At 37.1% G+C, this 24,028-nt stretch overlaps 2 protein-coding genes across 3 annotated transcripts in view; one reads left to right on the forward strand and one right to left on the reverse strand.

Annotated features, from left to right (window-relative positions):
* Positions 1–12,886, reverse strand: part of IKZF3 (IKAROS family zinc finger 3) — a 74,127-nt gene extending 61,241 nt beyond the window's left edge. Inside the window, exon 1 of the mRNA XM_037492146.2 lies at positions 12,841–12,886. Within this exon, the coding sequence (XP_037348043.1) occupies positions 12,841–12,847 (7 nt within the window). The 5' untranslated portion in view covers positions 12,848–12,886. The remainder of the gene's footprint in view (positions 1–12,840) is intronic.
* A 4,283-nt stretch (positions 12,887–17,169) lies between these two features.
* On the forward strand, positions 17,170–23,936 carry ZPBP2 (zona pellucida binding protein 2). 2 transcript variants are annotated; one of them, XM_037492501.2, is made up of 8 exons: positions 17,170–17,381; positions 17,511–17,576; positions 18,708–18,833; positions 19,434–19,595; positions 20,485–20,703; positions 21,245–21,327; positions 22,328–22,508; positions 23,386–23,936. In XM_037492501.2, exons 1-8 carry the CDS (start codon positions 17,333–17,335, stop codon positions 23,478–23,480), a joined length of 981 nt encoding a protein of 326 aa, XP_037348398.1. In that variant the 5' UTR covers positions 17,170–17,332; the 3' UTR covers positions 23,481–23,936. The 2 variants fall into 2 exon arrangements, with proteins under 2 accessions (XP_037348398.1, XP_054545316.1); XM_054689341.1 differs by lacking the exon at positions 17,170–17,381 and having other exon boundaries at positions 17,546–17,580.
* The last annotated feature ends 92 nt before the right edge of the window (positions 23,937–24,028 follow it).

The following is a 24,028-nucleotide window of genomic DNA, read 5'->3' on the forward strand; positions in this document are numbered from 1 at the left end:
AGACATAAAGAATCACCAAAAAAATGACAGTCATACAATTGTCCAAGGGCACGATGTCAATGACACATTAAGAAGAGAGGCAGGATTCATTTTTGAATTTCCTTCTTGTTTCAAAGAATTTAAAAAAGATCCTAAAGAGCTTTGTTATACAGACTATAGATCTTAGGAGAAGATCTTAGCAGCGATTTTAGACCAAATTAATTTCAAACCTCAATTGACTATGATTAAAGGGAAAGGAAGACATAAAAACAAAGAGCAGACCTTAAAATATGAGTAGTCCTTCCAACCACGAAATCCTTCCTTTTTGTCTACCTTGGACTAAAGTAAAGGTTAAAAAAGATCAAGACTTCTTGTCGAAGGACACCAGATACGACCCATATTACCATTCCAGTTCTTCCTACCTTACTCTTCATCAAATAGTATACCACTTTCCCCCTAGATTAAATGTCTAATGAGGCAGTTATGGGCCACAGCACACAGGTTTAAAGCAGCAAATCTAAATAACATCTAGTCCCTTCAAAAATCAGTTACTATAAGTGTGTGTGTGTGTTTTACCATGGATATCATATGTCACCAAATGAACAGGTAGAGAGAAAAGGAAAAATGGGCATTTGATGTCATTGCTACTAAAAAAAGTTTGTGTTAAAATGATTGACCCCAATATATTTTAAGTAAAATTTCATTTTATAACTGTAAAGTGCCTAGTTTTTGCTACTTAAAAAAAATTATTAATTTGAAGTAACAATAGACCTAAATGTGAATGGCAAAAACAATCAAATTTCCAGAGGAAAGCACAGGAGAATGTTTTCATGGCCTTAAAGTAGGCAAATATGCCTTATAAAGGACATAAAGAACACTTAATTCCAAAAGAAAAAAATTTTAATTAGATTTCCTTAAAATTAAGAAGACTTTATCAAATAGGTAAATACATAAGCGAATTACAGACCGGGAGCAAATGCTATCCATATACATCTGACAAAGTACCTGTTTCTAATTTCTTAAATACCTACAAAATTGATAAAAAAAAAAAAAAGTACAAAGAACCCAATTAAAAAAAAAAAGTACAGAGGATTTACAGGCACTTCAGCGAAGGGAATATGCAAATGGCCAATAAACATGAAAAAGTACTCAGCACCATTACTCATCAGGAAAATGCAAATTAAAGCCACAACGAAATGCCACTACACATCTACCAGGATGGATAAAATTATAAAGATTGACCAACAGTAGCAAGTGTTGGCATGAAGTGCAACAACTGGAACTCTCCATCACTGCTAGGGGGAGGAAACTTGTCCAACTACTTTGGAAAATGTTTGGCAGTAGTATCAAAGCTAAACATGCATCTACCCTATGACCCAGAAAAGCTAGTCCTAGATATATATCCAAGAGAAATTAATATAATGTCCACCAAAAGATATGCGTAAGACTTTTCATAACACAAACCAACACTGGAAACAATCAAAGGTCAATCAACAATAGAAAGAATAAACAATTTTATATGCATGCTACTCAGACATAAAAGAGAATAAACAACTAATAAATGTAACAATCTCAAAATTAAGTTGAGCAAAAAAGCCGGACACCAAAAAAATACATACTATATGACGCCAATCATAAGGAATACAAAAGTAAAATACCTGACCTATGATGATAGAAAGTCTGAATTGTGTTTAACTTGGGGCAAAAGGGGTGATGTTAATTATAAAAGGGGCACAAAGGAACCTTCTGGGGTGGTGCAAATGTTCCGTATCTTGAGCTGGAAGATGTGTACATAGGTCAAAATTAGGGCCTCCCTGGTGGCGCAAAAGGTTAAGCACCACACTATGAAGCAGACCCGCAGCCTCTGCAGCACGAGTTCAACACCCGGCCGGCCAGGGAGCAACCCACATGGCCTGGCAGACCTCTCCTGTCTCGCCCGCTGCTCCCTTCAGCAGTGTGTGTATTTCAATCTGCCTGTTCTGCTCCCAGCTCTGTCTCTGGTGAATCCTCTCACCCCCCTCATCTCTGGCCTGTACCCCAGCTCTTGTATGCATAAATAAATAAATCTTTTAAAAAAATTAATGAAGCTATGTAACAGCATCACACAATAGGAATAAGGCATTCTTATATAGTATTTCCTTAAACAAAAAAAAAAATCTACTGAACACTTCATTCTCAAATATCAACCAAACCTTGAAATGCAATTACTGCAATATCTCCCCAATTTGTAAGAAGTTTGAATTTCAATGGTTTTTCATGATTCTTCTATAAGGTCTTTCTAGATGATAACTACACCAACTTCCACCAAATGGGCACCATGTACCTTCAAAATTATCATGGTGAGGAAATTTATTTATATACCACATGCCAACTAAATATAAAGATATTTTCAGTGATAACTAATTCTCCAGTGAAACTCCCTTAAGAATTGAGATTTCAAGAAATGTTTTCATTTTGGTCTTTGATTTTTTTCAATAAGCTTAGCCTACGGACAGTTTAAGTGTTATTCATCTTTGGAAAACAAAAACAAACTCTTGATCCACATTTCTCCAGCCCAACCCTATTTAATTCTCTCCTTCACTTTCTAGCTAACTGTCTGGGGGAAATGGTCTGTATCAATGTTTCTGCTACCTCTATTCCCATTCCTGCTCTCACCATTTCAATACGGTTTCCAGCGCCAACATTGCACGAAAACCACTTTTGTTAAGGTCACTAGCAGGCTCGATGCTGCCAAAACCAACCAACCCGCACTTTTTGTCCTGACCTCACTCGATTTTTCAGCTGCTTGCAACATAGCTGACCACCCACTCCTTCCCCAACACTCTCCTCCCTTGATACCGTTACACCACACTCTGCAGGTTTTCCTCCTGTCTTGCTGGCTGCTCTTTCTTTTTGCCAGCTTCGCCTCCTCTCCCTAGCAGCTTCAATACTGTGTTTCTCAGGGATCAATCCTGCTTCTTCTCAGAAAAAAATCTCTCTTTAGGTGGTCCCATCACTGCTGTGGCATTAAGTACCATTTCTGTGTGAGGAGGACCACATTCCTATCTCTAGCCAGATCCCTTACCCAGAGGAGAGGTGCTTTCACCCTCCCCTTGACCATTATCATCCATAGTAGTGGGTTTCTTAATTCCTTTATAACATGTGGAATAATTTTAATTATTTCATTTGTTGTTGTTTGGGGATGTGTCTTCTTCATCTGACTGTAAATTCCATGAGAGCAAAACACTGTCTTGTTCATTACGGTACTGCCAATATTTTACATACCTAGCACATAATAGGTATGCAATAAATATTTTTGAATGAAAAAATGAAGGTTTTTGACTTTTGAATTATATTGTTATAAATGTACACAAGGTAAGTCAAAACTTAATGTCATAATAAATCTTTCATTGTTCAGCTATCTTTTAAAATCAGCATTTAAACAATAAAAAGGTATCATAAATATATATATAAAGATGATCCACCACTAATGCAAAATGTGCTATCAGAGGATGATAAGTTTCACTGAAATTTTGCAAACCTTGCTTATCAAACTTTAATATACACAAGAATTCCCTAGAAACTTTGTAAAAATGCAGCTTTTGATTCAGCAAGTCAGGTCTGAGGCTGCATATGTATCACTAGCACATGTTGCCATTGTTGCTGGTCGACAGAGCACACTCACAGTAGCAAGTGTGTAAATGATTTGTGAACTAAACTGAACAGTTGGCAGATCCTATTTTGTGTCTAGAACAATGCAAGATGATTTTTATCTTATTTAGGCTGTGGCCGGTCACCTGTAGAAAACTTAAAGTGGCTCTCAACCTCCCCAAGACCATGTGTCCTCCTTTTAGAAAAAATATTTTATAATAGCTCTTTTACCATCATGAATTAAACATAACCTATCCACATGTGAGTTTTTTTTAAACAAAGCCCTGAGTGTAATATAAATGTGAAATAAGTAACAATAAAACAACCTATATCTCAATATATAAACATACCAGCACAATTATCCTAGAAAAGATAATGATAAGGGAGTCAGATGTATTTGTAGAATCACCATGAATGCAAAACTAAAAATGCAGAAGGATGCAAGTTGCATCAACAATAACAAAAGAGTCTTGGTTTTGAACTAAACAAAGAATCACCTTCCCTTAATAGTAATTGCATTCTAGACAATTCAGATCATACTAAAATGATGCAAAAATATACTTCATGTTTATACAAAAGTGGAGTTAGGTTCTAGCAGTCATTAGAAAGACATAAAATGTTACTAAGTTTCAGGAAAAGGAGATATTCCTACCTAAAATGAGGGACCACTTCCTATAGGCAATGGTACTTGGGATAGATGATAACAGATGAGGGAGGATTTTAAGTGGCATGCTCAAAGTGTTACGAACACTGCTGGAAAGTCAGGAGGAGTTAGTTGGGGTTGGAAAGACTTGTTAAGTTTGGACAGTTAAGTTCTTGGACTTGTTAAGTTTGAATAACATTAGAAAATTGGGGAGTTAGGAGAAGCAAAGCATACTTAACACTAAACAGTCCAGAATTATTTGAGAGGACACAGAATACCACTGGCAAGGTATACTGACACTACAGTGATTATTTTTTAAATACCTAACTAAGAAATACTTAAAGTGGATTCTGAGTAGGAGAGTAATTTAACATTTTAAGAAAGATCATTCAGGCAGCAGTCCTCAGAACAGATTGAAAGAGGCAAGTCTAGACACAAGGTACCATGTAACAATCTTTAAGAGTAGTTTTCAAACTGTGGAACAGCAGGATTGCAGTGGGCGACCGCAGTAGGAGGGATGGGCGAACAGCTAGGTAGGCCTAGCAGGGGTCTCTGGCCCTTCCACCCTTTCTACTAAAACACTGTACTTAAATCTGCCCCACATCAGATTTTGGTATAAAAGGTTGTTTGGTTGATAATAACAAATTTTGTCTTGTTTTTATGACTCATCTTCATTCATGTTGGACTGTGAAACTGACTATGGGGTACCTGGAGAGGTCACCATACAATCAAGTACACTGTGCAGAGCAGTCGTTAGAAGATGTCTAAGCACTATATTAATTCTTAGTATCAACTTGTTTAATCATTATTTGCCCTATTAAATAGAACGTGCCAGACTCCCTCCCCAAATCAGATTACCTGTAAACATTTTCCATGTTTAGGTTTGGGGCAAATAGGATTGTGTCAGGCCACTGATATTTGCAATGGACAACTGTGGAGTGATTTGAGGACCTTTGAATTCCTTTTAGTGAAATGTGCATGGATGCTATTGGCTTGGCCAATTTAGAAGCTATATGTACACATTTGTGTATTCTAGCTTCCCAGTCCTAGGACGACAAAGATCTTTACAAAGGTCATAACGTTTGCAAATTATCATGTACTATTGTGTCTCTCCAGGGTCACTCACAAAGAGTTCAAACAGCAGGTTACATTCATAAATGTCAAAGGTCTATTTTATACTAAATTACTGCTTACCAAACAAGTTCACAATTTTACTTTTGGGGTGCATGAAAAATGTTAAAATGGTGTCTCATCTAATTCTTTCACCCACTTACAAAAATATTTCCATTAATTCTGGGAAATTTCCTTCTTATGGTGGCAAGGTGAAGTATGTTGGTTAGGATGGTGGAAAAACTTCTTTGTCCTGCTGAAATGATTCACAAACTAGAAGAGGTAGAGAACCAGTGGTTTACAAAAATTATGAATACTTTGTCTCACCTGGCCTTCCTGTAGCCACTGGCACATGACTGATTAAGACAAATACTTCTTATAGGTCAATGAGGCATCTTTTTCTCAATATTTGAGAAACCAAAATGAAGTTAGGGATATCTGTCTTATAAAGGAAGTTGTTTATCCCAAAGGGGTTAATTTCAGACATTCATAATTTCTGCAGAACTTGCTGAATCTTAGACAATACTACTGGCTTCTAAAGACTACTTAGTAGGAAGGCATCTGCTTCTATACCAGCAGCTTATAAACTTTTAAGAGGCACTTCATTTTTACCAAATGAAATCTATGTTGATTACTATCTATAACACAGGTAAAGGGATATCTTGGTAACATGAACTCATAATAAGTTCACATATAGAATAATTACTGAGTCAGTAACATCAGGACTGAACTGACATCATAAATGTAAATCATAAAGTGACATCATAAATGTAAATCTTGACTCAGTTTTTGTTTTGTTTATAATGTTCTAATTATAACTACTTTTTCTTAAGCAGTAAATCTAACTACATTAGTCAGTATTATTTAACTGTCACAAGAAATTTAGGAGGTAATTACTGTCACTCTTACAAGTGAGAAAACAGACCTGTACAAGGGCTGATGCCTTGCTTAAGGCAGACAGGCACAGCTTTGTAGGTGACAGTTCAGGTGCGAGCAAGGTTACCTAGGTTCACATAATTACTAGTCTTCGTAAGCTGTTTATCTAAAATTAATTTTAAAACCTTTCAAGTAAACCCCCATAAAAAATTACTGAAAAGTCAAATATTGAGAACAATAGGCTGTTTCAATAAATAAAAACAAGAAATCTAGAGTTCTGGATCAAAGTTGCAGCTTTATCTCAACTTCAAGGTGTAAATTATCAACATTTCTGTGTTTTGTCCTATTTACCAATATGGAAAAAAACTGAAGGTGCACATGTATAAAAAACTATTATCATTGGCAAATGCTGCATCTTATTATTTCAGAATAGTTTTTAATTAAATTATTCCAAGAAACTTGAAGGAAGATGGCTAGTAAGCTTTATCTCCAAATTGAATCACTAAAGATATCTAACAATTGTTCAGATTGTTTAATTCGGAACATAAAAATCAGACAAGAAGTACCCAATCTTACATTTTTTTAAAGTTTATAATATTGTCATAATGTAACATAAGGCATGTTTTTGGTATTAAATAACTGATTATTACAGGTGATAAAATCATTTCCTAAGCATCTCAACCTAAGCCTTTATTGGCACTTAAATAGAGGGAATAGAAAACTTAGTGATATTCTTAAATAACTTTACATGAGCAAATATACACAGGAAAATAATACCAGTGCATAACCACAACCTTACTTGTCACATTTATGAAATTTCAATATTTTCAGAGAGTTGGTTTAAAAAGCTCTCAGTTTGAAGTCAAAGTATATCTATACAGTGATGATCTTATATTGGTATATGATACGTATGAAATCTAAAACAAGTTAGCCTCTGGTGCACATTTGTGGAACTGTCCACACTTAGTTACACAAACCTAAAATCAACTATTAATGATTGCTAGCAAATAACTACAAAAATAAAGGCAGGTGATTAGTTGTTAAATATTACAAATACTGGTTACTTCCAGTTTTCAACTTTAGCTATTCCACATTAACTATGATGTAACTCTGCATCTATAAAAAATGTTAATAGTCTGGCATGATCTTTTTTCATATCTACAGGAGTTTCTGAGTCTACTATTACAGGAAATTGTTCTGATGTACCAAATATCCTGATAATAGTCTCAAATAGACATCACTTCACAAATGAACTAATAGCGCTATCTGTGATAGAGATGTCTAAGTAAAACACGTCATGTTCAATTTCAAGAATCAAACCATTCGCTGTGAAGAAACAGTTAATTGTGGAAATTGTAGTGCTTCACTAAATAATGTAGCAAAAAATGCCAACAAATCCGGAAGTTAGAAGGCACTGCATTATTATGCCCACAGCAAAGCCAACATTGGATTAGAAAATTGTTAGTGTTCATCTTGTTGGCTTTAGCTAACATTATAAGCTCTTCAACTTTTTAACAGCATTTCTGACAAATTAACCACTAAAATTAACTAGTTTCAATGTCATGATTTTCCTTCCTCTCTTTACTATAAAAACTGAACAAATAAATAGTCAAATGACCAAACACACAAGCAACTCACTCATTAATTTATTCCATAACTATGACTACAGTCCTATTATGTGCTGGGGGCTGTGCTGGGAGCCAGTTATCACAGATAATAAAAGAAAGCCCCTACTCTTTGGAAACTGACAGTCTAGGAGGGACTACTGGTGTACTTATGATGAATTAATTTTAGATTATTATTGTAATTTAAATTAAATTTAAAATAAATGAAAATTTAGATTATTAAGAGTTAAGAATGAAAAGCATAGTTTTTGTATTGTTTCACCAGTGATGCTACTGAAATGTTTTCTCCTTCTCTTACTTTAAGAAAGCTCCCTTATAAGCCCGTAAGTCACCTGATATGACAAAAAGTTCTAAGAATACTCATTAATAAGTACAAATTATAATAGATTGTCAATATGGTACAAAAATTCAGAAGGTAAGCTTATTTTAAATTATTGATAATGTGTTAAGAGCATATATAGTTCCATAAATGCATTTTATTCTGTTTCATATCCACTGTTAAAAACCTAGTATTTTTTTATCTCCTAGATGGGACACAAATCTTATATATTCATTATTAAATACTATAAATTATATCAAATATAATATGGTATCAACCTCATATTATTTGATTTACTCTACACCACTTCAAACTATAAGAATTTTAATTTTGGATGCAGAAACAGATTTCTATATAGGCTGAAAAGTGACCGCATTCAGAATTATTAGGGATTAAAGTATTTGATAGATTTATAGTAACAATCAATAGTAATACATAGATCATTTTTCATGTAGTCTACATATAATAGGAACAAATTATTATTAATTCATTATTTTATCTTTTAAAAAAAAGTGATTCAAAAGGTTTTAGGGTCAACCTTATCATTTCTAGTTATTATAAATGTACCAGCTAATGGAGAGTTGTATTTTCAAGAGGAAAAACATCAGTGTGTATTCTATGTTCCTGTGATGTTTAAGGTCTCTTCACAGTAATTAATGAACTCTTAACACACACACAAAATTATTGAGCACTTATTGCAAGCAGGTTTCTGTGTTAATCACTCAGTTTCTCCCATACATGGTCTGGAACTACAGCTCGAGTTAGGAGTCAATTAATGGTGAATGGCTGATAAAAAACCTGCCAACAATCTTTCAATCCTACATAAACATATACATTTATATATGAGTGACAAGCTTATAATAATGTGTTTGAAAATTATCATTGGAAATATTATGCTAATTTTATGGTACCATTTATTGCCATTGTGTAATAAATACTAATTGAGACGGTAAATTTCTGCGTATATTTGATTCATAGTTTATGGACATACATGTGATACTGAAATCTGCTGATGTAAAGTTAGTGGAAAAGATCTGACTTTAAGTGAAAGTCCAGCCAAAAACCCAGTAACATTTTTGTTTTCTAAGCTTTGTTTTTCTGCTATACCACTTAAATATTTTTTTAATTTGAGTTGTATCAAAGAATTTCTAGCACCAACCTTCTACCCACAAAAATTAAATAAAAGGCATCATATTAAAAACATCATGACAATTACTTTTCAGCACTCTTTTCTTATATGAATGCAACAAACTGTGAGTATCTTCTATGAACCAGGAACTGTTCCTGGCACCGGACGTTAGAAATAAGACATAGCCTCTGCCTTCCAGAAGATGAATAAACACCTACATCAATAAATAATTTTAACACATTGGCACAGAATGAAGTATGCCCTTGGCCTAGTGGACTGGGAGGGGTTGCCCCCCAAAGTACGAGGAAGGTTGCCAGAAGAAGATCATCTGGAGAGCCTTCATGGTGATGATGAAAGATGAACAGAAACGGTAGAGAATAGGGTGACAATTTTAGCAAAGGCATGGAAGCTTAAGATAGTATCTTGAATTACTGGAAGCACAAACAGGAATTTTCTAAAATTGTGTTCTACCAGAACCCCATTACCTTTCTGTGGTGTTTGTGCCTTCGAATTTTACTAGTAAAAGTTTACTAGTAAAAGTTTACTAGTAAACTCCACATGTGAGCGCTACATTTCTGTAAATCTCAACCATCCAGAGCATAGAAAGGCACCGAGAAATGAAAAATGGCTACCACAAAAACCATGTGGTGTGAAGCAGAAGCTGACATCAAGGAGACAAAATTTGCACAATACCTGGGAATATTTAGGCTAGGGGTGGTGAGCTCTGCATAGTTCAAACCCCTGGTGATAATATACGCTAGAACAACAGCTGATGGTTAGAGTAGTGGCCAGGGCCACCAAGATAAAGTTATCTCTCATGAATCATGTTTATAAAGCAAGGGGTTGTGTAATAGATACTTAGAACTCTATCCAATAGGTTTATTATTAAATAAGAAACATGCCAATATCTGTGAAATTCATGTTTGTGAACCACCTCATTTCTTAACCATGCCAGAGGGATATTATTACAGCACAAATAACAAAATTTAGAAACATTAAGAGTCTCTGGATAGAAAAATATTTAGACTCGGGGAGTGTGAGAAAGGAAAGTTATAGCTTCTGATTTATTATATGTATTAACTTTTCATTTTACATGACAAGATTTCTATTTTAAAAGCTATTTCATGTCATATCTTTACACATCAGAAGTCTCAATAAATACCTGTTGATGAATGGAGAGATGAATGAATGAAAAAAAGATGTTATATGTTAAAGGAGAGATTGACTATAACAACCTTACATTTCACAATCAAAAGTAACATATTAATTTGACCCCCAAATGAGACAGCAAACAAGTATCCCATTAAGTATCCCACTTTTTTTCATTACAGGAAATGAAAGGTTTACACATTGATCACATAGATCAAATAGGTATACACTTAGATCAAATTTCTATTCTAAATAGAGACTAAAATATCAAGATAATATAAAAACACTTTATTTTCTGTATCAAATACAAGTGCCAGAGAGTCAATCCTTGGTAACGATAATGAACTAGATAATTTACTACATCAAATATTCTGTCCTAGAGGACATTAGAATAGCCAAATTCACATCACTAACCTTTTATTTTATCTTATGATTTAAGAATTGAAGTCTTTGCATTAAGTATACTATTGGTTGTTGGAAAAGTTATGACATACTTTTTCTCTTTCAAGCAAAAATGCGTCATGACTTTTCCAACAACCCAATATATACCATCTATCTCTACAGACCTTCAAATTGAATCTAGTCATCTAAACGCAAAAAAAATGATCATTAACTTATATTCACCTCTTTCCATTCACAGTCTATACATTCTGAATTAAATTTTACGCAAGTTTTCATTCCTTCCTTATTCAGGAAGTCTTCATCCGGGCTTATCTAAAACTCTTTGTTAGGGTACTGATATCCTAATTTATGTTATTTAGTTAACAATTGCTTTATTTCACATTAAATATATGAATTTAGTAATATGAGCATTAACACTCCAGTTTCCACAGATTTACACTATCTGTACATTTTATTCTTGAAAAGTATTCCACGAAGACTAGGAAAAATTAGTGTTGGAGTATTGATATATTTTATTAAAGAAAAATTCACTTGCAAAAATTAAAGGAGGAGAACTTTTATAAAAGTACATCTTCACAATGTACAACAACCTAATTTTGTTTTCTGTTCTTGGCCAATGAAACTTTTAAGTTAAAAATTACACTTCATAAGTCATTTTAAAAATATTCAAAGTACACGGTCTTTGTTTTTTTAAAAATTAAAAGTATAAATTTTTCATAACTGAAGATATTTGAAGCATTAGTCAATAATGCTATTTAAAAGTTTTTATAATCGCAATTATCTGGCCTTTTCATTTGGCTTCTGAGAAAAAAATGTTTATATGGACGAAGGAAGTGAAAAAAAAATTGTAAGTACACCTCTATACAACCAAGGATTTGGACTACAATACTGCATACAATTATATTGTTAAAAAAAAAAAAACTTCATATTTTCTTGTGTTCCAAAGTACTTAATTTTTTAATAACTACAGATGCTCTAAGACCAAAGACCTCCAAAGACGAAAGTGCAGTGGTTATAAGAGAACCTTCCGTAATTATGAAGAAAATATCCATGATATTCATAATATCTATCAAATTAACCTTTCAATTAGATGACAGTAATGCATTTATTAGAATAAATAATTCTCACCTCCCCAATTTGACTTGCGTCTCCCATATTCAGGATGTTAAAAAACCCTTGTTTTTCAACTTGAAAAGTTTGCCACAGTAGTGGGTGACATTTTATCTCACCTCCCCAACTTGACTTGCGTCTCCCATATTCAGGATGTTAAAAAACACTTGTTTTTCAACTTGAAAAGTTTGCCACAGTAGTGGGTGACATTTCAGAGAAAGGATATTCTGAAAAAACTTTTGAGAAGCATGGATAGTTTCATGACTTTCAAATTAATTCAAATGAAATTCTTATATGAGTCTGACATTTGCTGTGGGTAAAGAAGGATCACTGGGAGATCAAGTTCCAAGGGAGCCACCAGTGCCAACCACGTTAAAATTCACCTTCCCCAGGTGACAGCCAACATTTACCCTCAGACGAAAAAAGCAGTCACTCTTCATTCTCAACAAGTCACTTCAAATAAGCAGATTAGCCAAATTCCAACGGACCCTGAGGCTTTAGACAAAACAAAGCAAACAAACCAAATCCCCCAAAAAGACAACTCATGCCAACCCAGGTTTGCTGCCATTTCAGGGACGCCCCACAAGCAATCTTCCTGTGCACACTTAGAGTTGCCCTTTGGTGTCTGAGAACCCCTAAGAAGTAAAATTGCACAAAACTGATCACTTTTCAAAGTGAAGCTGGGGTGGGGGGGAGTGCTGAGACGGCTGAGAATCGACGCGCTCTGCCCCTCTGAAATGCCTATTTACTTCTGACAAAAGAAATAAATAGAAGCAAAACCGAGATTCGGAAGGAACCCTCTCTCCGCTGCGTGCACCGGCCGAGCTTTTCAAAGACCCCTGAGCTGAGAAGCGGGCAGGAGGCTCACCTTCCATCTTGCCGCCGAGCGGAGGCTCTGGTACCCGGCTGCTCCACGTGCTCCGGCCGTCGCCCTGCGCAGCTCGCAGCTGGCGGGAGATTCCCGGCGCGGGGAGTCCCCGGGAGCCGGCGGCCGCGTCGGCGCAGAGTGACGGGGGCAGGAGTCGGCGACCCGCCGGTGCGCGGGGTTACAGCGGCGCTGGCTGGCGACGGCTTTAAAGGACGCTCATCGCGGGGCGCCCCAGGTTCCGCGCCTCCAGTCAACGCTGAGAACCCCCACAGGATGGCAAGGCGCATCAATAAACTCTCCGAAGATACCTGTTTTAAAAGAAGAATGGATGTGAGGGCAATACCCCCAGCGGGGAGGGGGGGCTGGATGGCTTCCTTGCAAGTCTCAGTTCAAAGTTTGTCTTAATTGAGCAAGATCTGGAACTTTTGGTCTACATCAGGGGTGATCGCCAGGAACACCATCAATGAAAAATCATTTCATTTGAAGTTTGTTTGTTTTTTGCTTCAGGTTTTCATTGTATATGATAAAAGTTCTTGGTTCACGTTTTCAGAAAGTTTTCACACAGTTCAAAAGGATTTTGGCACTTTTATCAACCCAGCTCTTTCATTTTCTGGAAGCACTTTTCTCACTTTTTTTTTTCCCCCCTTCTGGGAACTGCTTGGTTGATTTGCCACTCTCAAAATACTACACACTTTCTGTTTATGTGTTTTTATTTTCTACTATCCTGCCTTGTTCCAAATGAGACCGCTTCCAAAAATACATATATAATCGATCAGAAAAGTAAAGAAAGTAGAGCCAAGGCATGGGGAGGAATCATCAGAGAGTAAAATTAACTCAATCGTAACATTAACTCAGAGATGTTAGTACACAGAAATGTACCCACCCGCAGCACCTCTTCCCAACATCCTTCCCACTTTACTGAGGTAAAGCACGTATTTGACTATAGGCTGCACAGCAGTGTAACAGTTTTTCAAAAGCAGAACTAATGTCTAAGGGATATTGTTCAGGTGAATCTCTGTAGAGGCATCCAGTGTATTGAGTGGGAAGACAGGCAAATGATGCTCAAAAAGTCCACCACCATCTTGTGAAAGCCTAAATTGTTAGTATATAGACATGTATGTACAAATATTCAGGACTTGGAGCATCAGCAGATCATACAGAAGAAATCCACACTTTGAGTGAAAGTGTGTTGTAATTTTATTAATTTTAGTTTATTTTAAATAGCACTTTGGTATAGGCTATATACATACTTGGGATGTGTGTGTATAATCTGTTTAATGAGTGAATAACTTACACTGACTTTGTTTTAAAATCATGGCACAATGGTAGCACTTGTGAAGCTTGTATGGGTTGGAGTTCTACAGGATAATATCAATTTCAGAGAAATATTCTAAGCGCTGGTTCTAATTTAAGTATTGAAAGGGGAAATTTGTTGTTTGTTAGTTTCTGAGAGCAAAAATAGCACATCAAAAGTAGCAGAAGAGGAACTGTAAAATTTCACAGGGATGGTGTAAGGATGAATAGTTATTTGGTTATTAAAAATTTGTTTTAAAAAACCCTTCTATTATCTTCCATTATAATATTCTTTATACTTAACAGTGGCATGTGTTACTATTCTATAAATAATTAGTTCAGAATTGAGCATTTCAGACTTCATACAGTGACACCAGGGGGATAGATTTAAAAGTAGATAGGTAAAATAATTTATGTACTGTTTCCCCCTTGAGGACCATAAATTCCATTCCTTAAGTGTAGGCTACACAAAGTGATTTCCTTCCAAAAAATTCAGTAGGGGGAGGGGTAATTTTATAGTGGAGAAACCTGACAAACACTACTTCAATCAGGTGATCAAGGTACAGAACAGTAATAAGGCACGCTAACAATATGTATCCTTGATATGATGTGATATGATTCTTTAGTCTTTCACCTAAAACTAAAACTCCATAACCCCAGTCTAATCATAAGAAAAACATTAGGTAAAGTCCACTAGAGAGGCATTCTGCAAAGAGGCATTCTGATCAGTTAAGGTCAAGTTCATCAAAACTGTCATTAACTAGCAAAGCCATCAAAAACAATTAATGTCTGAGAAATTATCATAGTCAAGAGGAATCTGATCACAAAACATAATATGGGATTCCAGATGGAATCCTGGAGCTGAAAAATGACAATTAGGTAAAAACTAAGGAAATCCAAATACAGACATTATTTAATAGTAATGTGTCAATACTGATTTATTAACTAAGAGAAATGCACTGCTCTAATGTAAGATGTCAGTAGTAAGGAAAACTGGATGGGAGTACATTAGAATTCTGTACTACCTCTGTACACATTTTTCTATAAATCTAAAACTGGCCTAAAGTAAAAAGGTTTTTTAAAAAAATGAATAACTTAAACAACTATTACTCATTTGGTTAAATCTTCTCATGATATTCAAAGTTTATCACAGAATTTACAAGGTTCCATCACTTATAGTAACTCAGAAGCTAATGAAACACTGGATTTATAATGTACTTTGACTAAAACGGGCATAATAAACTTCTAGCGAATTAAAGATAATGCCTAAATCTGCCTTTGTTATCAGATTTAGGAACAGTTGAGACTAAACCATGAATCAAGACAGAGTAACTGACATGGGTGGATCTGACTCACCGCATCACATTTCATGGCTTATGCTATGTAGGTAAAATTAACAGTGAGTAAAAATGAAATCACTGACAAAGGTTGCTCCTGGACCATCTGAGATAGTCCAAGCACTGACTCGGCTCAAAGGAAATAAAACTGAAAACTCTAGCTCTCACCCAAAATAATCATTCTGCACCCTGTCTGAACCTTGGGCTCTCTACCCGCCAGCCTACTCAAAACCACGATTGAGGGTGTCCCGCTGCTAAGAAATAGACAATACGCAGGGCCTTTCAGCTCACCAAATTAGCAGCCGAGAAGGAACCATGAAAGATGTGGGCATGATCTCTTCCGGAGCCATCTGATGAAGACCTAAAGCCATTCATCCCCACAGGGAAATCAGATTTGGGGGACTAGTTTTCCATTGGTGCCAAATTTTGAAAGCAAGGTTACTTCACAGCCCTAGAAAAATTTGCATGGGGGTGGAGTGGGGGAGGGAGAGTCTATCAACATCATCTGATACTTCAAATTGAAAACGAAGATTCAGGGCCTCCCTGGTGGCGCAAGGGGTTAAGCACCACACTATGAAGCAATTCACAGCCTCTGCAGCACGAGTTTGACCCCCGGCCAGGGAGAAACCCGCATGGCGCAGCAGACCTCTCCTGGCTCTCCTGCTGCTCCCCTCAGCAGTGTATTTCAGTCAGTCTGTCTGTTCTGCTCCCCACTCTGTCTCTGGTGGATCCTCTCACCACCCTCCCCACCCGCATCTCTGGCCTGTACCCCAGCTCTTGTATGCATAAATAAATAAATCTTTAAAAAAAAAGGAAAATGAAGATTCAATATTCTCCACTCTGGGGAGATGGGGAGACACCTCACTGGTGCACTAGTGGTTGTTCATTTTGTGGGTAGAAGCCTGCAGTTAGATAAAAATTAGGTTCAGGGATTTAAAAAAAGATTGTGCACAGTTTCAGCCAGAGTTCTTGAGAATAGGGGCATAGGAAATTCCCACGCGGGACTGTTTCTTGTGAGCAGCCAGTGCTCTCACAAGCTTCTCCCACCCTCAGGTCCTAATGCAGTGGAATCCCTTACCCGCCCTACCCCAACTCCGTACTTAAGACTCACAGTGTTCTTCTCCCTGAACTACTCAGTCCCTAGATTGAGGAGGTGCCTGCAAGTGCGGTGGAAAGTTTCTTTTTCTATAATCTGCTGCTTTAAAAAAAATAATTATTTTAATATCAGTTGCAGTTATTTTTTCTTTTAGATTTTATTTATAGAAGAGCTGGGGTACAGGCCAGAGGTGTATGTGTGTGTGGGGTGGGGGGGGTGAGCAGATTCACCAGAGCCAGAGAAGGGAGCAGAACAGGCAGACTGACTGAAATACACTGCTGAGGGGAGCAGCAGGCGAGTGAGGAGAGGTGAGCTGCCCCATGTGGGTTTCTCCTTAGCCGGCCAGAAATCGAACGCGCACTTCAGAGGCTGCAGACAGCTTCACAGCGCGGCGCTCAATCCACCGCGCCACCTGGGAGGCCCTATAATCTGCTTCTTCCCCGGGGAGGCTGAGAACCAAGTGTCCCAGACTATGGGCAAAAATGGCGCCAGGACTTAGGCGCGAAGCACCAGCACGTGGCCAGCCACGTGCGCAGAGGGGGCGGGGCCCAGCGCCCCGCCCCCACGCGCGAGCCCCGCCCCCTCTGGAACACGCATGCGCTCTTCGGGCGCTTCGGCGCCCGTGGTCGCGACGGACCGGTAGGATTGCGGACCCCGTCGGTTTGCTACGCTCGGTGGAGGAGAGATGGGGAGGCGTTGGGGGGGCCCTGAGATAGGAAGGAGCCTCCCCCTCGACGCCTCCCGCGACGCTAACCCCTGAGCCGTGATGCGAGCGTGGGTGCTAGTCTCCGCGGTGCTCTGGTGCCTCACTGGAGGTGGGGGTCCCCCCGCCCCCCTCACTGCCCCCCACTTCCCTGCCTGCCGCGTCCGCCTCTCCCCACCCTGTCCCACTCTGGATCTGGCTCCTCTTTGCCCTAACAAGTCGTGTTTTCTTTGCTTGGCAGTTGGATGGCAGCGTTTCTCCCAACGCACTAAGAAAGGCTTCATTTATGGCCAGCCGGGACACCCATGTAGGTAATCAGCACCTGCGCGAGGCGCTGCCGGCCGTCGGCGGGGAGGGGGCCGGGGCGGGGCGGGGCGGGGCCGGGGGCTGGCCTGCTGAGGTTTTCCCCGGGGAGGGAAGGGATGCAGATTTGATTGACGGTCTCCAGTGTGCCCGGCTCTCCCCGAAGGTTGCATTTTCCTCCTTAGAGCTACCCTGCCTCACCTCAGTGGCATCACCTGCTAAAGACGCCCAGCTCGGAGGGAGCTCGGATTCAATCCGCATCTCTCTCAAAGCCTGCTCTCTCTGCAGCTTTACGATGCGAGACCCCCTGAGTAGAGGTGTTGCCTCTCTTGCAACGCCCTTATCCCTTCCCGTGTGGACTAGAAGGGCCACACATCGTTCCAGGCTCAACTCAAACGTCCTTCGCTACTGTATGGAACATCCCACACCCCCCAGGAGAGCAGCCACCCAGCTGACTTTAGATGCCTTTGGGCCAGTGCATAGCATTTGTCATGTTAGGACCCGCTCCCTGTTTAGCGCGCCCTCCTGCTGTCCCTGCCACCACCAAATTTTGGGACGGTGACTATTTTGTATGTTCAGAGACTGCCATCCAGGAGGCTTTAAAATTAATATTCTGTCGGATTGCATTGGTTCCTAGCAGACAAGTGCTGTTTCCACCGAATCTGAACAGGGATAAATAATTGCAGAAAAATCTCTCTAGTACGCCTCACATAGTTTTCATTATTGTTCCCAACAAAGGACATTTATAGCTAATAGCAAGTTTCCCTTTGAGATGACAATGATCATCTTTAACATAGTTTGCCATCAAGAGCCAGTTCCTTTCTGTTCTGTAAATTTATTCCACTTAACCCTTCGAAAAGTTAAGAGTCAAAGTGACTTCTGAATCTATCCATTAAAATGACCTAAAATGAACATTTTTGTAAACAAAACTATAATATCACAGAAAAATTATCAGTCTAAAAATTTACAGTAAGAAGCAAAAACAACTAGCATTTAAAGTGTCATGATATGATGATTTTTTAGGTAGTCAAATCCAAAAAGAACTAGTTGGAATATTTTTGGAACAAAATGGTGGAAAGTGTAGTTTTTAGTTTTGCTGTACAGTGTAGTTCTACATTATTTTATTTTATCACAGTGAAAATATATGTAAAATTACATCACAATAGCCCAGTCATTGTCTGTATGGATTTGAAACGTGCTAAAAAAGAAATAGTGGACCCCACCTACTTATGGATTGGGCCTGATGAAAAAGCATTAACAGGTAAATTATTTTATTTTAATATCTTTTTAAATAATGAGAACGTTTTAAAAAGCACTGTTACTTATTGGAATGAATAAATTGAAATTTAATTTTAACTGCATTTTCCCTTGCTCCATTAAATAAATCATGTTATATTTTGGTCTGCGCCTTATTTTCTCCTATTGCAAAAACTGAAGCAGTTAATTTTTGTACCCTACTTTCCAGAGCTGTATTAGTTCAAATGTTGTTATAAAATCTGCAGTTTATCTTTCCTTGTTAAATCTGTAATCGGAAGAGGACGTGTCTAACATATAATTTTTCATGATGTTAGTGTCTTAGAAATGAAGCATTATTGTCTTTATGTGAAGAAATTGGATAGTAGAACAGGGCAGTATACTTTCACCTCCTGAATTATTGGCATAAACGAAATAAAATCAGATGCCAAGAAGTGAATTAAAGAAAACCAAAGTGTACTTATCTCCTGTGGTTTTAGACTTGTTGGATTCTTGAAGTTAAAGTAGTTCTTTAATTAAAAAAAAATTGTATTTAACCCCACATTTACTAAATAATGTTTGAATTGTTATATGCAAAGTAATCAGGTGATTTACCATTCATGTTTAGGAAATAATCACATAAATATAACTGACACAGGAAAACTGATAGTGAAAGATTTTTTGGAGCCTTTGTCCGGATTTTACACATGTACTCTTTCTTATAAGACAGTCAAAGCAGAAACACAAGAAGAAACAATTGTAAAGCAGCGATACGACTTTTTGATATTTGGTAAGAATATAGGCACATCAGAATTAATAGTATGGTTTCTTAATTTAGTGTGTGTAATCGTTATATGAAAAATTTGGCATATTTATCCAAACTCTTAAATTGACATCAAGATAGTGTGTCCTCAACAATCTTATTTCAGCCTCCCACTTCCCACTATCCAGGTAGGCAAGCACAATCTACTTTCTCATAATTGTGCCAACAATTTTAAAAAATCTATTTTTTTTATTCTGTAAAAGCAACTTAATCACCCTTTTCTTTTTTTAAAAAAGATTTATTTATTTATTTATACAAGCACTGGGTACAGTCAGAAGCGTGGGAGGGTGAGAGGATTCACCAGAGCCAGAGCGGGGAACAGAACAGGCAGATGGACCAAAACACACTGCTGAGGGGAGCAGAGGGCGGCAGGAGAGGTCTGCCTGCCATGTGGGACCCTCGCTGGTGGCTGGGGATTGAACCGGCGCTGCAGAGGCTGGGGGCAGCTTCGCAACCCAGCACTCAACTGCTGCGCCACCAGGGGAGGCCCTTAATCACCTTTTTCACTGGACTGTGCAGACAGCAGTGACTTTCTGGAAATTAAGACCCTCACCCCTGAAATCTTCCTTTTTTTCCTTGAGACTGTTAACTCATCTATTTAGTGAAGCCACTCCCCTCTTACCCTGAGTATATCTGATGAAAATAACTTTTTTATTAAAATTACTAATTTTGTATATTTTTGTGAGTACAAACTGACAAAATATTAGGTTAAATTCCTATCTGGATTTGTAAAATTGATAGGATTTCATATTGCACATACTGAATTGAAATTGAAAATTGAATTGACTTGAAAATTAAGGAAAATTAAATAGAAATAAATGCTAAGCCCAGTTGTTTTCATTTTCATCTATTGAAGCTTATCGGGAACCTGATTATTCATATCAGATGGCTGTACGTTTTACCACAAAATCTTGCATAGGAAAATACAATGACCTGCTCTTTAGAGTGCTGAAGAAAATCTTGGATAATTTAATCTCTGATTTGTCATGCCATGTCATAGAACCATCATATAAATGTCATTTTGTTAAGGTTCCAAATCGTGGCCTCGTACATGAGCTCTTTATAGCCTTTCAAGGTAAAAACATTTTTTTTACAGTTCTTTAACTTTATCAGTATAACTTGAACCATGATAGATTACAAAATTAATTACCATATTAATGTAAAATAGCTTACAAATACTAGACCTTAAATGTTAGTTAAGTACTAGAGTATGTTGTTATTAGCCTGGTTAGGTTGTAAAGATTAACACATTATTTACCTTCAAATTTGATACATTATTGCTTTTAGAAGTCAGTGTACTTATTAACACTTTATAAATGTGAAGCTAATATTTCATTTATAGAACTTTAAATTGTATTTTTAGGAACTTAATAAAAGGGAGGAACCATATCAAGTTTATTTCCATTCATTTTAAAGTCTTGTAGTTACTTCCATTAGCCCCCAGATGGAGTGAAATCATAATGTATAAATTATTCAAATTGTGTACCTTACTTTATTACTAGGGTTAGATAGATGAAACTCATGCATGCATTGGTACTGAATTCAGCATTTGGAGCTTATTGGAACATTTGGAACTGTAGAATCCTTTCGTGAAGATGTCATTTTTTTCTCTCCAGTTAATCCTTTTGCACCAGGGTGGAAAGGTACATGCAATGATTCTGTTGACTGTGAAGATATCACAAATCATAATATCCTGGAGGTGAGAATTTCAGTGTAAGGAGAGAAGTATCTTAATAACCAATAAAACTTTTTTAAATTTTTGTAAATGCTTCATTTTGTTAATTAGAAAATAACTTCAAAAACCTATTTCTCTATGTTGCATTTATCAACAGTAAAGACATTTCTAAGCAAGTAGATTCAAATTACTCTTTAAAATAAATATTAAATACAAAGTATTGTTGAGTTTGTCTTTCAGTTTTTTTAACTGAAATTTTGAGCATCTTTACTGTTTTCATACTATTTCAGCACATTTTGTTTTGGAATAGTACATTTGGAATATTAGATAGCTCCCATGTTACGCATTTTTCTTTGACAAGAAAAAAATCCCTGGTCTTTGTTCCCCGAATGGTAACTAAGCAGCAGCTTGAATAATAATCTCACAATCATATCATGCTAGATTAAGCCAATGGTTCTTCCAAAATTGTTTATACTGATCACAATTGTTCTCTCTTCGCAGCTATCCTCAGAGGCTAAGGGCATAGTCTTAAAAAATCCTTTCAATATCCTGGTGTAGTTCCTCAGTCCATACCTTTAATATTGTGCATGACTTATGGGAAACACTCAGTTAGCTTTAGATATTAAATTCTATGCTAAAAAAAAAATTTACATCATTAGCTGGTAATGCTGATTTAGAGAAAAGTTTTGGTTTCTATTTTCTATGGCCCTTAAAATAATGAACTCCCAGCTATTTACGTTTAGCATAGATATGCTGCAAATACTTCAAAACAAGTGTTCTTTAACCTCCATTTAACCTCAGTTTCTTTTATATTGTACATATGAGGCATAATTGGTGAGGTCAAGACTAGACAAGTTTTAATATCAACTAATTGAGTATTAACAAGTATTAAATAGCTTTTCGAGAATTCATCTGCATGTAAATCATGACATGTTATACTGTGTTTCACTGACTCTGATGTAGGTGGAGAAATTGGGTTCACAGTTCAGTAACTGTGCTTCTCTTTGTTACTTTTAAATCTTAGGCAAGAGATCGAATAGAAGAATTTTTCCGGAGCCAAGCATATATTTACTACCATGACTTTAATAAAACTCTACCAGCTATGCATTTTGTGGACCACAGTTTTCAAGTCGTCCGTATGGATAGTTGTCGTCCAGGCTTTGGGAAAAATGAAGGTCTACATAGTAATTGCGCTAGCTGTTGCGGTAATTATGAAATATAAATATCCAAATATTTTGGTTATATAGTCAGAAGAATGGTTGAGTAATTAATTCATTTAGGATAATTGAATATAGTGATTCTTTTACCACAAAAGAAAAAAATAACCCTGTATTTTAGCTAAAGGGATGTAAAAATTCAAAGCTCAAATTTCTAAATGTAATCATCTTCAGATATATTAATAGTTCTTTTTTTAAAAAGATTTATTTTTATTTATTTATTTATACAAGCACTGGGTACAGTAAGAAGCGCGGGAGGGTGAGAGAATTCACCAGAGCCAGAGCGGGGAGCAGAGCAGGCAGAAGGACCGAAGTACACTGCTGAGGGGAGCAGCGGGCGGCAGGAGAGGTCTGCGTGCCATGTGGGACCCTCCTCTGGTGGCCGGGGAGCAGCCGGGGATCGAACTGGCGATGCAGAAGCTGCGGGCAGCTTCGCAACCCAGCGCTCAACCGCTACGCCACCAGGGAGGCCCATATTAATTCTTCTTAATGTACTCGAGTATTGCAAAACATTTTCTGTAATGTTCTGACTTAAGCTACTATACTGAAAAAAAGAGAGTGGTTCTACTTAGAAAACAGAATTGGAAATAGGAACTATGAAACTATTGAAAGACATAGGAATTCATCAATGGGGCACTGCAAAAAACTGTAAAATGTTGACACTAAAGGAAAAAATACTTAGGATTCTAAATTTCTCCTGCCTTTTAGATCATTGGATTACAAAGTTGAAAACTCTTAAATAACCTTCCACAGCTTGTTTACTCAGTACAAGCAAAGAAATGGCATGTGACTGAAGGCAGATTGAAGGTATAAAATTCTTCTAACTGAAATTATAATAATCTTTTCTATGTGTTTTCCTCTGCAGTGGTTTGTAGTCCTGGAATGTTTAGTCCTGATGTCGATGTTACTTGTCAGACCTGCGTTTCCGTCCATATCTATGGAGCTAAATCTTGCCAGTAATCTTCAAACGAGAACCAAAATATGCAGACAAGAGGGGAAAGCATTGTTAGCTCATGGAGGTGGAGGACATAAGATGATTTGTTCACATCCCAGAGAATCATATATAGTTCCACTCAGTAAGATTCAGTAAGATCCAGTAAGACAAAAACATTGGACTATACACATTTTAGAAACTTTAAAAAAGATGGGTGATATGGCATTTCCAAGAAGGTATTTCATACGATATCTCCAATGTACAAAGGAAAATAGGTACTAATGGATGATTTTTAATGAGGTATGTTTTGTTTACAAACTGAATCTCTTGCTCTGTACCTCAGACTGTTAAGGTCAAGAAGAGTAGCAAAGTATAATATAATAAAAACCATACTTTTCATACTATTAATTTGAAATCACTCTTGTATGTTATAAAGGCATAAATGTTACCCTTGTAATTAAAACCAAAAAAGTTGTTTCTTTTGGTTCCTTTGTTTTTACGTTATTTTTAAATAATAGATTTTATTTTTTAGTACAATTCTAGGGTTACAGAATAATTGAGCAGGTATTATATA

This window comes from Talpa occidentalis, unplaced genomic scaffold (assembly GCF_014898055.3).
Source record: "Talpa occidentalis isolate TD23 unplaced genomic scaffold, MPIMG_talOcc4v2.1 talOcc4.7, whole genome shotgun sequence".
In the NCBI taxonomy this organism is placed as follows: Eukaryota; Metazoa; Chordata; class Mammalia; order Eulipotyphla; family Talpidae; genus Talpa; species Talpa occidentalis.